At 36.7% G+C, this 20,324-nt stretch overlaps 1 protein-coding gene across 1 annotated transcript; it reads left to right on the top strand.

Moving 5' to 3' along the window:
- Window positions 1–1,418: 1,418 nt before the first annotated feature.
- LOC113107018 (ATP-binding cassette sub-family D member 1-like) lies at window positions 1,419–19,882 on the top strand. Its single transcript, XM_026269137.1, has 10 exons — window positions 1,419–3,346; window positions 7,763–7,943; window positions 8,752–8,894; window positions 9,249–9,420; window positions 10,070–10,164; window positions 12,676–12,821; window positions 13,855–14,000; window positions 14,798–14,882; window positions 15,462–15,587; window positions 16,813–19,882. The coding sequence occupies exons 1-10, from the start codon at window positions 2,390–2,392 to the stop codon at window positions 17,120–17,122; spliced, it is 2,361 nt and encodes a 786-aa protein (XP_026124922.1). The 5' UTR covers window positions 1,419–2,389; the 3' UTR covers window positions 17,123–19,882.
- Window positions 19,883–20,324: the final 442 nt, after the last annotated feature.

Genomic DNA, 20,324 nt, shown 5'->3' with positions numbered 1-20,324 from the left:
AATTGCAACGTTAATGGTACATACACATATAAATTAAAATTAAATTTATGCATTTAGCAGATGCTTTTATCCAAAGCAACTTACAGTGCATTCAGGCTATCAATTTTTACCTATCATGTGTTCCCGGGGAATCGAACCCACAACCTTGCATTTGATAGCACAGTGCTCTACCAATTGAGCTACAGGAACACTATATTCAATTGTTTGATCAAAATTATTCCTGGACAATTAGGTAGTCTATACTCACTCGATTATACATCTTAATTAATTATACATCAAACAATGTTCATGACATCACAGAATCTCCTATTGTAGAGGCTGTAAGGTGAAATCCTGTATGTGCACACAACTGAGCTGGAGGGCAAAACAGTTTCTTAGCTGGTGACCATGAGGGTGGCAGAAAGAGAAGAACGACTTCACAAGATGTTACAATGTAAACCAAACAAGTTATTATTAAGAGAGTGAATCTTTTACATTGTTTTTTATTTATATTTTATTAGTTTTTGCACATCTGCAGATATGAGTTGTATTTCATTTGTCTTTTGTTTGTTGTGTTTGTAACAGTTTAATTTGGTTTCTCTTATTTTTATTTTTTTTTCTTGTATTGTTGGTTTTGTTTCGCCTAATTCTAGTGTTATTGGTTTATCTTTTTCCCATTGTTTTTATTTTTTACCTGGTTATAAAACACTATACTTCATTTTCTTTGTTTTGTCCTTTAATTATACCTTGCACAATATATAAATATTATTTAAGGTAATTTCTGGTTTAGTTTTGGAACTATATTGGTCCAGTTATGGCTGTCGTCTGGAGCTTCTGGAGTTGTGGGGTAAAGGTGGTGGCAGTTTGGCTTTTGTCCGGCTGATATCTGGGGCTTCAGCACTGTTGTGGGCCAGTTATGACTGATTTCTGGGGACACTGCGGATGAGTTGTGGGTGAGTTTTGGTTGACTTCAGGCACAGTTCTAGTATTCTTTAGCCAAGCAGCTTAAGGTCCATTCGAGGAGAGAGGGCCGTGGTGGTCTGTGGGCCACAACAACCCGATAAGGCCCACAACCAATTTGCTATCTGGGTAGTCACTGGATATTGGTATAGGGATTTGTCCCTTGCCTCCCTACTAACTTCTATGCCCGATTTATTCAGCCCATGAAATAAACTGTTCAATAACATACCAGCTGAGTAAGTATTAGGCTACCATCATTTATTAATATTGTTTTAGGCCTAAGTAGTATCACATTAATAAATGTTTTCTGCATTTATTACCATCTGTGGCGATTTTGTTGCAGTCGTGCCAAAGCTGTAAAGTGAATTGAATTATAGATGGATATTTATCATACAACAATACATCGTGGCGCAATAAAACTAACATCGCCAATAATAAGGGAAACGCTATTTATGATGACGACAGTGTGTGACTTTTGTAATATGTGGCTTGGGTAATGTCCGTGTGTACTCCACCTATCGGCGCAGCCTACTGATTCTACCGAGTCCCGGTGAGCCTGATGGATTTACGCCTGCACTAAGACACTATTATTCTGTATTCGGACCGTTTATGAAGTTAAATGACATGGACTGCATGTGCTCGTCACGATGAGGGTCTGTCGCATTTCCGTTCAGCTGCGAAAAATGACCTTTACGTGGATCAAAATAGACGGAAAGTTAGTCGGAGGAAGGTGAAGTAAAGTGAATATATTAGCAAGCAGCGCTAGCAGCGCGGCTCAAACAACACGTATTTGATATTTACATGTTGTTTGATTCAATATAGTGGAAATGTAAACGTTTAAATAGTGTTTTATATAGTTTTTGTGTCACCCCGCTGTTGCTAAGTTAACGTTAGTGCTCTCAAGATTATTAGCTTGACTTGCTAGCAGTCATTTGAACTAAAGTTACCTCTGAAGTCAGAAAATGTTTGCCAGTTTATTTACCACTTTAAGTATATTTTACGTTCGTTAACTTTTTAGCTTTGTCGTATAAACGAAAATTTCCAACAGAAATCGTTCAGAGGTGATCTGTCATAAGTGTCAACTGTCTCCGATGTTTCTTCTAAAACTCCTTAGCTGAAACACAAAGACTGTTGATATAGTTGAAAGCCTTAATGCGTATGGCATAGGCTCGGATTGTTCGTGAGAAGGATAAATATTTGAGTTTATTTCTCTTCTGAAATTTAGAGGAGACACTTGTGAGAATGCAGGGTCTTAATAACAGAATTGCCTACACCTCTCCACTTGTCTCCATTTAATCTCATTGCTGTATCTGAAACTTTAGAGATTTACAATATAACGTATAAAACATGCTGTCAGTTTGCTGTAATCGCATTTATATTAGTTTACATGAATAGACGTCCATATAGCTGTGTACATTAGCAACCTGCTTATCGATAACTTTAATTTTGAATGACCTCAGTATTGATAAGCTACAAAGAAAAAATGTCTGTGTACTCAAAACTACCCTCTGAGCTGAAGAAACCCCTTGTGAGAAACACCATTGTCCTTCTTGTTGCTCTGTATGGGGCAAAAAAACTTTCCCCTTACATTTATGGCAAGCTCAAGGGAAGGACTAGTAAACAGGTTAAGGGCACCGACCCGGTTACCACCAATAGAGAACCCCAAGAAGTGGAAGTTGCAAAGAAAAAGAAAAGCTCCCCGGCTGTGAACCGCGAATTCTTTGAGAGGTTGATTCGTCTCTTGAAAATCCTCTTTCCTCGGCTTTTCTGCAAAGAACTCGGCCTGCTCGGTTTCCACTCTCTAGCTCTCATTTCACGCACATTTCTCTCCATCTATGTAGCCAATTTGGATGGGCAAATAGTGAAAACCATTGTGAAGAAAGACCCCAGGGCGTTTGTGGTTGAGTTAACCAAATGGCTGCTCATTGCCATTCCCGCCACCTTTGTGAACAGTGCCATCCGTTACCTGGAGGGTCAGCTGACCCTCGCATTTCGCACTCGATTGGTCACCCATGCCTACATGATGTATTTCAGTGACCAGACATATTACCGTGTAAGCAACATGGATGGAAGGCTGGCAAACCCTGATCAGTCTTTGACCGAAGATGTGGTGATGTTTGCTGGCTCTGTGGCTCATCTGTACTCGAACCTGACCAAGCCTATCCTCGATGTAGTGGTGACCTGTTACACACTCATTAAAACAGGCGAGTCGAAAGGTGCCAACACCACATGGCCCTCCATCATAGCTGGCATTGTGGTGGCGTTTACTGCCAAGATTCTGAGAGCGTTCTCTCCCCGCTTTGGTAAACTGGTGGCCGAGGAAGCCAAGAGGAAAGGCGACCTGAGATATATGCATTCACGCATCATCGCCAATTCAGAGGAGATCGCCTTCTATGGAGGACATAAGGTACATTTTCTGTCTCCTAATAACTCAACTTCATGTCTTTCCAAATGTGCATGACTTTGGAACACAAAAGGAGATGTTTAGCAGCATGTTCATGCTGCTCTTTTTTTATACACTGAACACAGTATTAAAAAGTTAATTCACCCCAAAATGAAAATGAGCCAAATTAGCCCATGAATAACTTACCCTCAAATAAAGTGTCTTACACGGCTGCGGAGGGTGAACAGAGGCCTCCTGTAGCGAGTCCGTGCTTTCTTGTAAGAAAAATAACCATATTTAAAGGTAATAATCAATTGTTGTACACGGATGCAGCTTCGGGTGGATGACGTAGGATGTCGGCCCTTTAAATTTTTTGATTATTATTTATTATTTATGATATTTAAGAATAATTGTTTAATATTATTGTTTATCTTATTATTTTTATTTTATATTTTATGCTGTGTTGGCTTTAGATAAAAATCAAATGTTAATACTATTTATTTATTTTAGTAACAAATGTTAATATTATATCCTTATACAACATTTAATGATACTATTATATGTTTTGGATTAAAGTCCCTATTATGGGTAATGAAAGGTTTATATTTTTGGTTTTGGGAGTCCCCAAGAACAGGATGACCTGCGTGCAAGGTCAAGAAACAATTTCATTGTCTTATAATATGCTTCTCTGTGTACACCGTTACCGGGGAAACCGCCATTTTTACAGCTCCAAAAGCAGCACCTAGTGGCAAAGAATGAATTTGCACCTTCATTCAGACCAATGCTTAAAGACCAACAAGTGGGTGGGCAATATGGTTATGTTTCATGTTAAGGTCAACATGAATTGGCTTGGGATTCGTTTTTAAAAAACGACTCTTTTCAATGATTCAGAGTCGACTCTTTCTTTTGAGAGACAATAACTTTATACTTGGTAGGGTTGGGTACCAAAACCCGGTACCAATATGGAACCGGTTTGCACCGAACCGAATCAGCACGCAGATTTCAGTGCATCATTTTGGTTCCTCTTAAATGCCTGAGCGATCGATTGAAACATTTGTCTTGGTTCTCTGAAATGTACACACGAAGCATGGGCGTCGCTAGGCTTTTTTAGTGGGGCTGCATAAACTGTACATAAATTTGCGATTGCCTCAGAGTCAGTCCGCTTAAAGCTGCGGTAGTTAACTCTTGACGCTCTAGCGGTTCATAAACAGAACTGCTTGCGTCTTGCGGAAGAACATCGTAGCCGGAACTACTTCTCTCTGTTTATGTCTATGAAGAATCACAAAGGTACTGGGTTACTCCGCCGTGGTATCCCCGAAGCAATCTAAAATAGTCTGAATATAAACACTTATTATAGGTGCACCCTAGTGATTCAGGACAAGCTAAAAACACAGTTTGGAAAATGGATTCATGGTGTACTCTCTTATTATACACATTTTTCTACATTTTGAACACAAACAAAGTTACGGACCGCAGCTCTGATTGGTTATTTTTTACCGGGAGCGATGGAGTTTCTGCAAATGGCAATAGGACCACTGGGAGGAGCCAGAGGAGCTTGATTTTTTTCACAGATTATCTGTCTCATATTCTACTGTCAGGACATAATGACAGGTTTAATAAATATGTAAAAAATATTTTTTTACAAAAGTTCCCTACAGCACCTTTAAATGTCATATGAAAACGGCAGAAGATCTGTCTTCTCTCCGTCTTTCAGTGCGCTCTGCAATCCACAGTCCGCGAGCGACTCAAACACAAACAGAGGACACGAGCTGTGTGTTTATCGATAGATTGTTATAATATCTGTATCTGTGCAGTTCTTTTATCATACTGTAAATATGGTTTACAAAAGGTCACGAGGAATCAATCGGTTTCTCATCTACTGTAAAGTTTTTACTCCATTCACAGCTCATCATACCACAGCTGTCTCCTCCAGTGAAAATCTAGCCCTTAACACATATGAACGTATACTTTAATTACACTTATTTAAATATACTTCATTTAATTATACGTACTTTATGCATACACTACTGTGCAAAAGTTAGTCTTTAGAATAGATTATTATTAAAATTAATGGATAAATGAATGTTTGGAAATGTAAACCGATATTTCCTTCTGAGATACTAAAGCAAAAGATATAAATAACTGGCCTAAACCCCTTTTTTTGGGTGAAAATACTAATGTGCCTTAAACTGTGGGCTACAGTACTTTACAAACAACATTGTTGCTACTTTATAAAGAATGAACATACAGTTATTCACAGAACTGATTAAAGAAAGTGACAGACAGCACTCATTTTAACTAAATATCAGAGTGATTGACTGAGATACAGTAGAAACATTATGTGTGGTTTTGTATTAAATAATGACCCAGATCATGAAATACATTTATTAAGTAAGGGATGCTTGGGAAATGAGAGTATCCAAGGAGCGTGTGAATGCTATGGATTTATTTTAAATTGTTTTAATGTTCTTTAATGTTGTCCTTTTTAGGCTTTTTAAATTTTATTTATTTATTTTTATAGAAGTATCGGTTCAGGCAACGTTTAGGCACCTGTACCGTTTTAAAAGTATCGAAATGGCACCAGTATCGAATAAAACCCAATCGATACCCAACCCTAATTCTCGGTTTTCAGATTTAACTTTCAGATTTAAGACTTGGCAGCATGTTTTCATTCACTTAAAGCTGTTACACACTGCATTAAAAGGTAATAAAAATATTTTTTTGCTCAGAAACATCGAGAACATGAGCACCAAGGAAACAGTGAGTGTGCACTTTACATTTAGCTAGGGTAGCATAGACGTGTTGGATGATTGAGTCTCCAACGATCACAGAGTCACATGGAGTGATGTGGTTCTGGGTGGAGACCTGGAAGACCAAATGTGAATCACGGTAATGAATATGCACGATATTGTTATCGTGGGCACTTCTAAGTCCCGTGAATAAATATATATTACAAATTATTCCGAATTTGGAATGCATTTTAGAAATACTTTTCCAATCAACTGGACAGAATGCACAAGACCGCTGTATGATACTTGAAAGAGTGCGCACTCTGATGTAAACAAGCATGCATGAGAAGCACATGGGGGAACACTTGAGAGATGCGCTGAATGAAAGCACATTCACTCTCTGACAGCAGATGGCGCTAAACTACAGAAAATGCAGCCACTACCCTGGAAACCCCATAAATAAAGCAGCTGCTACTTTCTGAAATGTATTTAAATAGATTTAAATAGCCATTCAGATTTGTGGATTTGCTATGGTGTTCATCACAGCCCAAATACTTAAATATTTAGGCTTAATAGGCTATTTATTTTCAAACATATTTTACAGTTTAATCAGGACTACAAGTGTTTTGATCATTTATTGTTCATTCACACTTTACATTAGGGCTTCAGTAGTTAACATTAGTTAAATAATAAGTTAACATAAACTGCCAATGAAAAATTCTTCTGAACATTCATTCATTAATCTTAGGTATTTTATAAGGTACTTTTAACAAAGATTAATAACTTCTGTGGCAAATGACGCTATTGCTCATTGTGAATGTTAATGCATTAACTAAGGTTAACTAATGAGGTCTTATAGTGATAAATATTATATGAAAATAAACAAGCTGTAAACACTCTTTAGTATTAAGTCTCAAATGTCAACTATTGGATTGGTTTCCTCTTTAAATAATAAAAAAGTAAAAATATGAATGGTATTGTAATGTTGTACTTAAACCCTTAAGGTAACATGTTGAAATAAAAATAAAATGCTTTCTAAGCACGCAGAATAACATAAGTGGACTTAGAATGATTAATTGCTGCTTTGAACGATTACGTAATTGTGGCACTCATACTTGTTTTCACAATTAGAAATTAGATTAATTGTGCAGCCCTAAGGGTAAGTAAATGATGGCAGAATTTTGATTTATGGGTGAATTTTCTCTTTAAGACTGTAAGACAGGTGTTTGAGGTCATTTTGTTCATGTGTCAGAATGAAAAAACAGATGTCCCTGCTGAACAAACAGTGCCCCATGCCTGCAATGGGAAATGTTCCCGAAATTCAGTCATGTGGCCAGAGAGAAGTTCATAGAGAGAAGTCATGTGATGTGTCTGAATACAAAGAAGGCCCTGGAATTGGGGCAAAAGTCTATGTTCGCCTCTTTAACCCAAGGCCTTCACTTACACACACTGCACTTAACTCTCCTTAACCTACATGATGATTTTAATATGCTCTGATGTTATGCTTAAAATGTATGTTTCTTATTAATACAAAAAGGTTATGAAATGACATTATCTTGAATCAAGAAGCCTGATTGGACACTTTATTATTGGAAACCAACCTGTGTGTGAGCTTGTGGTTCCTCAACTTGATGTTATCTTGTTGCCTGTGTATCTGCGTGTATGCGTGTCTGCGTGTGTGTTTGCGTGCCTGCGTCTGTGCCCTGCGCAGATCGAGATGCTGCAGCTGCAGCGGAGCTACACGGCGCTGTCCAAGCAGATAAACCTCATCCTGTTCAAGAGGCTGTGGTATGTCATGCTGGAACAGTTCCTGATGAAATATCTCTGGAGTGCATCGGGCCTGGTCATGGTCGCCGTGCCCATCATCACTGCCACTGGATACTCGAAATACGGTATGGATTATGATTTATTATTATATATTTTAAGTTTATTTACATTATGATTATCTGTAGTTCCTGTTCTTCTCTCTACATCTGTGGCTCCAGACGTTTTGTCTGTGTGATTGTTTCAGTCCCAAACTTCTTCGGACGTCCTTGAGCGTGTGTTGATATGGTGTTCTTAAAGGGGACAGTTTGATACAATTGAATTTTTTGTACCACATATTCGTTTATACAGTAGCGTTCAAAGTTTGGGATCAGTAAGATAATGTTTCTGAAATTCCAAGGCTGCATTTATTTATTTGATTATAAATATAGTAAAAACTGTAATATTGTGAAATATTTGAAGAATTGAAAATGAGTCTTTTGTATTTAAGTATATATTGAAATTAGGGGTGTAACGGTTCGATACGAATACGCGTATCGTTACACCCCTAATTGAAATGTAATATTCCTGCAATCAATACTCCAGTCTTCAATGTCACATGATCCATGAGAAATCATTCTAATATGCTGATTTGCTGCTGAAGAAACATTTATCATTTGTTCAACATCATCAAAATTTTTTGCAGGATTATTAACTGAATAGAAAATTAAAAAGAAACATGACATAGAAACATTTTGTAACACTATATATGTGTTGGTATAAATTTTTCATTTTTTATTAATATTATACTTTTTTTTTTTTACTGACCCCATACTGCTCTCCATAATACTTCAAAACAAGATCTCTAAAATCTGATCGACGTGTTTGCTGCTCTTTCACCTTTATTATATTTATTTATACTTTCCTCACACTCTTGTTCTTGTGAAATCCTTTCAGATTCAGAGGATGTAAAACAGGCAGCCCTGGGGATGAAGGAGGAGGACTTGGTGAGTGAACGCACACAGGCCTTCACCACGGCCCGGAACCTTCTGAACGCCGCAGCTGATGCAGTGGAGAGGATCATGGTCTCCTACAAAGAGGTGAGACGCATTTCACCTACTAGCGTTACAAAGAGTGCTTTCAAATCTAGATTTCATCAGCAAAATAAATATATGAGCAAATAAATACTAAACAATTACAGAGAAAATGCATTGAGCTTTTCTATTTTAAATCAATAAACCTAAACAATTTTAAAGAACCAACCACAGTTTGCTTTTTGTGTTTGATGTTTAAGGGTAGCCAGTCATCTATAAACCTTATGTCATGTTAATTTAGCAAACTTAAACACTGTGCATTCAACTCCCAGTAAATCATTCCCTGACTAGTCATTTCAGTCATTGCTTATACAAGGTTACATTTCTAAATGTGGCTAAAAAGTGCCGATCTCCTCACAGTTCACAGAACTGGCTGGATACACGGCTCGTGTGTATGAGATGTTCGAGGTGTTTGAGGATGTGCGTGTTGGAGTGTACCGTCGTTCGGCCTCAGAGGTGAAGCCAGAAAAGCCAGGGACGGCTGGGAAGATAAAACATGGCATGAGAGTGGAGGGACCGCTGCAGATCAGAGGTCAGATCAAGTTTATTTTGATCTGTTTCGGTTGTGTGTTGTGTAAGTGTCATTGCTATGTTTGATATAGTGTACTATCTACAGCTTCAGGAAGTAAGAATACTTTGGACTGTATAGCAGTTTTCTATATGCAGATGGCTTACTACATCTGAAGAAATATATCCTATACAGTCATCCAATTAATAAATACTGCTCTTTTAAATTAACATTCAACCTAAAATTAATCCTGGAAAAATAAATCACTGGTTACACAAACATATTAAGCAGCACAACTGTTTTCAGCATTGAAGATTATAATAAGTGTTTCTTGGGCAGTAAATCAGCATATCAGAATGTTTTCTGAAGGATCATGTGACACTGAAGACTGGAGGAATGATGCTGGAAATTCAGCTTTGATCAAAGGAATACATTACATTTTAAAATATAATCAAATAGAAATATAATATTACAATGTTATAGTTTTTACTGCCTGTTTAATCAAATTAATGCAGCCTTGGTGAGCAGAAGAAACATAAGAAACACTACTGTTCCAAACTTCTGAACAGTAGTGTATATTAAACAGTACATAGTAATAATCATTACGTTTATGTACTGTACTGAACATTTTCATGAAGTAACTGTCTTGTAATGTTTGTGCGTGTTTGTTTAGGTAAGGTGATTGATGTGGAACAGGGCATCAAATGTGAAAACCTACCCATAATAACTCCTACAGGGGACGTGGTGGTTTCCAGCCTGAACATACAGGTACATTCCTGTCTGAAACCCTTCTTGAGTCATTTTCATTTTACCAGTGCAAAATTGACATGCTAGTGTAGTAGGGATTGCATACTTGTTACATCCAACTAAAACTTCTCTCCATCTTCAAGCTGAGGAGACCGTATATTCAATTATTTCTATCACTATGCTGCAATATCTTGTGCTCGTGCAGAGTAAATGAGTCAGGCGTCTGATGCAACATGCTGTTCTCTGCATGATTTATGTGCATGTGAAGTGTGAATATGTCAATGAGGCTGTTATCTGTTCTTTTTCTCTAGCCTAGTTCTGTGAGTACTTCACTGATAATACAGCAATGCTAATCAGCGCCTGACCTTTTGACAGTTTAAAGTGGGTTTAGGAGAAGATATATTACGAGACCCCCTTGGAGAATTTATATTTATGTATTTTGCTCATTCACTCTTACTGTGGCAATTTTTGCTTGCATCACCTGTTATCTTACATTAGCTTATCTTTATGGAATATTTGAATTAGTTTTCTCTGCCTGTGCACTGGTGAGAGATATAGTCAGTTACTCTACAATCCAAAACATGTTAGCAGGACTTAAAGCCATAAACTTTAAAGCTAGCAAGATAAGTGCAGAAAAATATGCTGGAGATTTTCCTTTGATATATTCTCACCACGGCTGTTTATTATGCACATGTTTTAGATAACGCCTGCAGAGCTGATACATTGATAGTTGACTGACAACGTGAACATGTGTAGCTTTCTTTTTTTAGCATTGGGTTAATATTTAAGGAAAATTACACATGAACTGGTCACTTTTCTTGAACGGTTTTAATAAACTTTCATCTTTGCAGTTTTGTAGTCTTGTGGATTTAAAAAATACAAATATATTAACATATATTATAATTTATATCATAGTTATATTTAAATAAAACTATTACAAATATTTTTTTTATTTGATATATAATAATAATTTTTAAAATGTATATCTTAAAAAAAATGTTTTATTTCATCTAGTTTCCAAGGCAGCATTTCTCATTTTAGGTTAGTTTAAGTTTGTACTAAAATAACAAAAAATACTAAAATAAAAATCAAATAAATAATAAACAAAAAAATATAGGCTTATATAAAATAAAATTAAAAAAGTACTAAAAATTAAAAAAGCACACAAAATATTTTTTTTTAAACTAAAATATTCAAACTAAAAACATAAAATATAATTGTATTTAAAATACTATAATGTTATTTAATTTGAATTCTAAAATGATATATATTTATATAATACATTTATATAAATATAATTGATATAATACACTGAATTAAATATTTCTGTAATATAGAGTAGAATATAATTTCTTAAATACATTAATTTATTAGAAATCAAATAACTAAGTGACCTTAATTTTATAAATTAATATTAATGTGGATATTAATGTAGTATTAAAATGTCTGCACCTGTTGTGAATCCAGGGTAAATTTGGCTCAAAATGAACTGTCCACTTACAGTACAGCTTACACACAATTATTATGATATGACACCCATTGTTTGTCTGTTAAATGTACTATTTCAGCGAGTATCTTGTCTTGAATGCGCTAGTTACGAATAGACACATTTCTTGAGTCTGGATTGAGTATCTGCTCCCTTATGATTAATTCATGTTTCCTGCTATATTCTGAGAAATGGGTCATGTGTACCCCAGTGTGACCCCCCTGTGGTCTACCCCGGACAATGTGCTGATTATATTCCGGTCGCGCGTTAGTGTGCTCTTAGGGTTTCCACAACAGCGCCTCGATTTGCAGGGGCGGCATGCTGCTAATACCCTCTCTTAGCCCTGATATCGCAGTCATGCGGTGCACTCATGACACAATGATCATTACCCACAATGCATTCTCGGATCGGTTTTGCAGCCAAAAGAAAAGGAAGAAAGCACGGTAGACTATGATGTCATAAATAAAACCTAGCATGGAAGCCGGAGGGAATGTGGCGGTGCTTTGAGGTTGTTACATTTTTGGATGAACTGTTCCTTTAAGATTAATTTGTCAGCTCTTTCTGGTTAGATCTGCACTTTGTTAGCCATCAGAATAAAGTCACTTGAGCAGCTTGTCTCTATACTTAGTATTATCATTAACGTCGCTTCCAGATGTTTTGAGCCCAATTGATTCACATTGGTTTGGTGTTGTGTTGAAGGTCTTTTAATAGTAGTTGACGCTCTAGCAGGAAGCCGTGCTGCTCTATTTATGTGTGTCTGGTGAATGGATGGCTTTAGCATAATGACAGGGTGTAGAGAGGGAGCGATCTGTTTTTCTCAGTGTGTTGTGCTGCAGAGAGGCCTTTGAAAACCATCAAGCGTTTCCCATCACAGTGGCTCCTTTTAACCCTGTGGCTTTACTGAATTTGTAAACACATTTAGCTGTTTCCCGTGGTTTGTCCCTCTGTGCAGCTTTCTCTCTCTCTGCTACGCGATCCGCTGCATGTATGTTCGTTCGTGTCTTTAGTAACATGTAAGGGTAAGATGCTGGGTCTTTTTCTTCCAGGTTGATGAAGGCATGCATCTGCTGATCACAGGCCCCAACGGTTGTGGAAAAAGCTCTCTCTTCCGAATCCTGAGCGGCCTCTGGCCCGTCTACAGCGGAGTGCTTTACAAGCCATCACCCGAGCACATGTTTTACATACCTCAAAGGTACTGACTCCACTCTGTGACCTAAAAAGTATGCACTAAAAGTAAGCACTTCTCTGGTGAAGAGAGTGTGTAGTAAGGAGGGCTAGATTTTTTGTCTGGGGTTTATCATGTCAAATGAAATGCAAAATTAAGCAATGTTCACTAATATCAAAATGATTTTAATGCATTTTCAAGTTGCCATTAAGCTGAGTTTTGCAATTTCGGCTTTTGTTGTCACTTTCAGTCTGAATCTCTAACCATTAGGCCACGATTTACCCCAGTATAGGCTGTGGATTTCTCTTTGTGCAGGTTCAGGACCCAGTACTGAGACGCAGTCTGATGGATTTTGTTTAAGAATTAAGATCAATTAGAAGGCAGAGACGTGGGTGTGCGTGCACGTGTTTATTTCCATTTCCCACGCCGTGCCAGGTTAATTAGCGCTGATGAGTGTGCTGATTAAAAAGAGGAGCACAATCCAAAAGCAGTCAGCACATATGGTGCTCCTGTGACTGCGTAACATGTCGGCTTCATTACAAACCCAACAGGAGTACAGCATCGCCTCGTTCTCATGATCACACAACGGGACGTGTCCAACATCATTTCGAACCAGCAGCTGCTTGTCATTTGGCTCGCATGCAGTTCACTGAATGTCTCTGCATATCAGGACTGTTAAAGGAGAAAAAAGATCGAATAGGACTTTTAACAGGGTTTTAGAAGATGTGCCTAACGCACCGTGATTTTGAGAAGACTACATTCTTAAACACTTCACCCATTTTGCCTTAGTTTTATGAGAATTATTAATGCAAAATGTGAAGCACAGAGGATAGATGGATAAATAGATCAAACGAGACATACAGTGAAAATATCATTACATACACAGTGAAAATATGAGTGTTATTCAGAAGTAATATCTTTTCATCAACATAATCCTGCTATTTTAATCCACTAAAAAAGATGTGGACTCAAGTTTTCTTTGGACTCATCTGGAACAAAGAGAACTAGACGATTAAATCCCAGGATTTGGGATTCCTGATTGTTTTCCTTCTCTTTTCAGGCCTTATATGTCTGTGGGAACGCTGAGAGATCAGGTCATCTATCCTCACTCTGTTCAGGAGATGCAGGAGAAAGACATCACTGACCAGCAGCTGGAGGACATCCTCAAAACTGTGAACCTCTGCTACATCCTGGAGAGAGAAGGAGGTAAGAGACGTCACAGGAGCATCTTCAAATAATATTCACCGGATGGGAATATGTAATATATAAATACTTTTTCTTTGGTGAGATTGGAACTACTGTAACTATGTATGTTCAAGATGGAATATTCTCTGATTACCATTCAGAAGTTTATGATCAGTAAGATTAGATTTTTTTATTTATTTATTGAAAACAATGATAATATGTTTATTTGACAGCGTTGCATTAAATTGCTCAGAAGCAACAGAAAAAAACATGTATAATGTTACAAAAGATTTATATTTCAAATAAATAGAATAAATGTTTTAAGTATCCTAAAAAAAATGTATCATGGTTTCTACAAACATATTAAGCAACACAGTCTGATATTCGAATTGTGAAATGTATTGTGCATCAAATAAGCATGTTTCTGAAGGACCATGTGACACTTAAGACTGGAGAAATGATGCTGAAAATTCAGCTTTGCATCACAGAAACAAATGACAGTTCAAAATCTATTCAAATTGAAAACGTTATGAGACTTATTTCAAAAACATCAAAACTCTTATCGACCTCAAACTTTTGAACTTTTGAACACAATCTGATAAGTGAATGTTTATTTTCACCAGTGTTGCAGGATAAAAGCAAGCACAGCACAGCACATTTGCTGTACTGGATGTAAACAATTTTTTTTTGGTTAAAATATTAATAGCATATAATTAATAAAGCATGTTTACATTAATCAGTAATATGGAAGAAGCGAAACTGCATTAGTAGCAAACATACGTTATTGTTAGTATTTAAACATTTTTAAATCTTGTCAGGTTGGGATGCAGTGAGCGACTGGAAGGATGTGTTGTCTGGAGGAGAGAAGCAGCGGATGGGCATGGCCAGGATGTTTTACCATAAGTACGTCTGCTGTCTTTTTGACTGACATTTTATTAAATATTATACACTTTCAGATAATTTGAGGCAGAGGCATATATCATATTTTTACACTATGCTTAATGCTGTACTAACATCTGTTTGAATCCAATTTAATGTTAGTTAAGAATCAGGGATGTTACTGGGATATCTTTCAGTTGCTTGAGATAATTGGTAGAATGACTTCGTCTGTCTAAATTAAAAAAAATAACACTTTGAATATGCTAAGTTATGATACATGCAAAAAAAGCTGCTCATGGTTTCCTTAAAGCCACTGCAGTGATAAATATTCAATTACTGAACGTTGTGAGCATTAAATTGGATTCAGTGAGTGTTTTTTTGAATCTATACAGAGGACTTGGACATTTGAAGCCAGCAGCTGCTTTAGGGGAGATTATTGTAGAACCACTGAGATATTTATTAATGGAAAAAAAAAAAAAAAACCAAGTCAGAATATAAAAAATTAAACTATTCAACTGCCAACTATTGCTTTTAAGTCTGCTTTATAAGTCCCTAACAACTTGTGTGTTTAAAGCTGATAAATCTCTGGTTTCTCTCTAACAGGCCTCAATACGCCCTCCTGGATGAGTGCACGAGTGCTGTGAGTATTGATGTGGAGGGCAAAATCTTTGAAGCTGCAAAGGATGCTGGGATTGCGCTTCTCTCTATTACACACCGTCCTTCTCTCTGGTGGGTTTTCAGTCGTATGAAAATGAAGAGCAGTTCCTTTATTGCTAGTCAGGAAAAAAAAGTGTATTTATGTTCGTAAGATTAAAGGGTTCATATGATGGAAAACAGGATTTTTCATGCTTTTTTGATGTAGAAGTTTGATGTACTTTGTAGAAATACTGTAATATTCAAAACACCCAGACCACCCAGACAAGTTATCCAAGAAAGCTGCAGTAATGGCTTGTTGAAGGTGCTGAATACTGTAGCATGAAATCACTAATGGGTGCCCTGAGAGAAAACACCTGTGTTTCTGATCGCAACAGGCAAAATAAAGAATCAAGGGAACGGCCCACGCTTTTTTCATCAGTCAGAAAACTAGCTACGATGAATCATGTTATGCCTTTGGGTTATGGAGAACGGGTGTGTGGAAGTTAGCAAGTGAATCGTTTCATGCCATCCATGAACAGATTAACATATTTATTTAAAGAAAATAATACTTCTGTTCAGCAATATGGTTACAATACAAGACTTTTATAATGTTACAAAAGATTTCTGTTTTGAAATAAATGTCGTTTCTTTTTAACTTTCTGTTCAACAAAGAGCCCTGAAAGAAATGTATCTCGGTTTCCAGAAAAATACATTCTGTAGGATCATGTGACACTGAATACTGGAGCAATTGCTGCCGAAAATTCAGCTTTGTATAACAGGAATAAATGACACTTTAAAATATATTCAAATACAAATCAGTTACTTTAATTTGTAATAATATTTCACAATTTTACAGTTTTTACTGTATTTTTGATCAAATAAATGCAGCCCTGGTGAGCAGAAGAGTCGAAAGCATTTGGAAAATCTCAATGACACTGAACTTTTGAACAGTAATGTATATCTATATCAAGTTAGTTTTACCCTGATAAATAAAGATGGACTTCTTAGAAACATATTCATATAAACAGCATGTTTAATTTCAAGGGTATAAAGGAGGGTGCAAAAAAACTAAATTACGATAATTTATGGTTACAAGAAACCTGGATTATCCTTATAAGTAGACTTAATCAAATAGAAATAAATAACAATAGACTTTAGAAGTGCAAAACGTTCCAGAAATGTTAGGGGGAAAGCCCATGTGAGGACACAGCACAGCTTTAAACATGGTTTTATCCAGAGGTTTCTCTAGTAGTGTCTCTTTGTTACTTTCAAATCAGTCAAAATGACACACCTTGTCCTGTATTTCCTCCGTTGACAGGAAGTACCACTCCCACCTGCTGCAGTTTGATGGCGAGGGCGGCTGGCGCTTTGAAAAGCTGGACGCCTCCACACGGATCTCCCTGCAGGACGAGAAGCTCCGGCTTGAGACCCAGCTCTCGGGAATTCCCAAGATGCAGCAGCGGCTGGTAGAGCTGTGCCGCATTCTGGGGGAGGACAGCAGTCTGCCGAACCCAGGGGAAGTGGAGGAGGATGATGGGATGGAGGGAGAGAGGGAGCAGCAGAAGGAGGGGGAGGAGAAGGAGAGAGATGTGGGATCTGGTGGAAAAGGGAAAGACCTTATGGAGTGATTTGCAGGGAGATGATGGATGCATTCAAGGCCAGGTGTGAGCGCGTGTGTGTGTGTGTGTGTGTGCATATATCAGCCCACATATGTTTTAGATGCATGCATTGACTAAATCTGTTTCTAATAGGGTTAGGAAGCAAAAACTTAATCAAAACCAGTTCCAGTTTTTTTTTAAGAGAATCGTTTTAAGGATGTTTGGTTCCGTTAACGGTTCTAGAACGTTTGTATTCCACAAAGGATTCTGAAAAAACACTGCAAGAAAATATGCAAAACACCTTGAAACAACTTTGCCGTTGTTATGATGATCAACGTGCATCTTATTTTTTTAGCATTATTTTTGTCAGCAATCAACAGTTGAGTGTGTAATTGTAAATTTTCATGATTTCAAAAGACAGCTGGAACCTTTTCTTTTTCACAGACTTTGATTACATTTAGGGTTGTGAGTCATTCAAAACTGAATTCAGGATGTTAACCCTTGTGCTGTAAAATACCTTAACTAATTTGCTGTTCCTGGTTAAAAATTATGCCTTTTAAAAAATTGCTTATACAATTCTCATTATGCTATATTTTTCACCAAATCTAGGATTTGATATTTTCTTTCAATCAGCAGAGATTTTGTTTATGTTTTTGAAACTGATTGATCAAAGGCCTCACTGATCTGAGCTCAGTTAAAAGCATTATTTGTGGATCATTTGAGCAATATTCATTTAAAAACTGAGGTGCATAAGCTCAGACAAAGATAAGAACAGGAGAACCTGTTGTTTTTTATCCAATGCCTAAAAATATATATATTTTTGATTCTTCACTGTTGAAATCTCATTTCATAATTTGACAACAGGCTTCCAAGGGTAGTGAATTTAGGACAATTATTTTCCAATCATAATCCATCCCACTTCAAAAGAACCATTAACAGGACCATTGATAAAACAGAATCAGAATCAGATTCCCATCTGTAGTCTCTAGACAGAAAACGCACAGTGAGAACCTCAAAAGCTTTTGTTAGCTGTACAAAGACACTGCGGTTAGTGTGTGTGTGTGTTTGTTTGTTTATGTATGTATATATGTGTGTGTGTGTGTGTGAGGGTAGTACTCAAGGTGGGTGTGTTTTGGAGGGGGTGGGAGACAGCTGCCAACTCCACCAGGTGCGGTCGATGATGAAAGCACCTATGAAAGCTGTTCCTCTTGCTCGTTATCGCTGTTCTCTGAAGAATTCTCTGGAAATCTGCAGGACCCAGGCAGCGCGTGCGTCTGTGCGTTTGTCTTTAGGGAAAGGGTGAAAGCCGAGTTTGGGCTCTGCTGTTTTGTATCATTTCAGGGGTGATATTTTCAAACTTCTAAGGAGTTGACATGAATGCTGTAGCTCAAATCCTGCCATGTTTTAATGCAAAATCAAAAAGGGGAAACTTGTCCACAGTGTAGATGATAAGTTCTTTGTTTTTCTCTAATACTAATAGATATTTGAACAATGACCACATTCACATGCACATAAATGCTGTGTACATGTATGCGGGAATATCCTTATATGATGTTATAAACATCTTTTGTGTGATAATGTGCAAGTAATTGTGGTCAATAAGAAATGGCAAAAAATTTTATGTTTTTTTTATTCTTTAAACAATCAACAAGAATCTATGGAAGCTTGTTCGCACCACAGAATACAATAAATAAATAATTGTTATTGCACATTTTTAATTGTACAATTCCGATTTGTTTTCTTGCAGTTCTGAGAAAAAAGTCAGACATGCAGGATATAAACTCAGAATTGCAAGATTATTATGAGACAATTATGAGATAAATCCATAATTCTAAGAAAAATGCCTGATATGTGATACAACAGTCATACTTTTTATTTTTTATTTTTTATTCTGTGGTGGAAACAAGCTTCCATGAGAAGCACCTTTGAAGGAAAGTTTTCCATTCAAATGAAATGTCTCTTTTTTTCTTCATTAGATAGACATCAGTTAAACCTTCATCTCTAATCATGTCCATTAGAGGAGATAATGTTCTTCTAATAATGAAACTTTCTTGCTCTAATTGTGTAAAAAAAAAAAAAAAAAAAGCCGAAGGGTAGATTGCATATGACTTTTTAGAAAAAAAAACAAAAACCAAGGGCTGTATTCTGTTGGTCTGAGCGCAGAGCCTGAAGGAACGCCCATAGACACATGATGATTAAATCAGTTCTGATTCAGCCCGAGGTGATGGCGTCTGATATGGGTGTTGTGTTAGTTGTAGGGTGATGACCACTAGAGTTAATCTGAACATTAACCAGATCTCTTCCAGCTGAGACATTTCTTTAAAGTGTCCTTAGAATTTCAGTCTTTTATGTAACGTTTCAAACTGCTTTTGTTCTCGTTGTGTGTTGATTTCACAAGGTCAGTCACTTGAAAGATGTTAAAGGATTGTAAGATTTAATCACAAAGAAATTTCCATTCAGAAGAAAAAGCTGTCCACAATATTTCTATGACATTGAATTTAATAATGTCTGTATTTTTTACTGAAATATTTTATAATGTGAGATTTTGCACACCTAATGCACAGATGATTTTGTATCTTGAACCACAAATTGGTTATATTTTCATTGCAATAATTTTTCAAACTAATCTTTTACCTTTGCTAACGCAAACAATTTTGTATTGTTTTCTTTAGGTATGACTATGATAAAAGAGATTGCAATGTAATTGATTCAATATTGGACCCTTTGCACATTTACCTGAATTATTAAAAATGTATCTTTACAGTCTAATAAAACATTTCCTCTTGAAAACATCTCTCCGTTCTTTTATTACATATGCATTCAGAAGGAAATTGCCAAGTTGGTTCTGATGACTTTTGTGCTTTCTCTGAACAAAAACTGTTCACTGCACTCATAATACATTTTAGAGTGAGTCTCAAATCCTCATTGCATAATATTTATATTTGGGCTTAGGAAGCTTATTTTTCTATTATTCAGACAGATACACAGAGACAGATAAATGGATAGATAGTGCGACAGATTGGTGACTTGTATGGGTTTCTATCCATGTGTAGATAGATAGACAGCCAATTAGATGGACAGATAGATGGATGGAAGGATGGATAATAGACCGACAGATAGATAGATGGATTGATAGATAGACAAATAGATTGATGATAGATGGCTGGACAGACAGATGGATGGATGGATGGATGGATGGATGGATAAATAGACAACTGGATAGATATACCGA

The sequence above is a fragment of the Carassius auratus genome, chromosome 8 (genome assembly GCF_003368295.1).
Source record: "Carassius auratus strain Wakin chromosome 8, ASM336829v1, whole genome shotgun sequence".
In the NCBI taxonomy this organism is placed as follows: Eukaryota; Metazoa; Chordata; class Actinopteri; order Cypriniformes; family Cyprinidae; genus Carassius; species Carassius auratus.
This window is presented reverse-complemented; position numbering and strand designations above follow the sequence as displayed.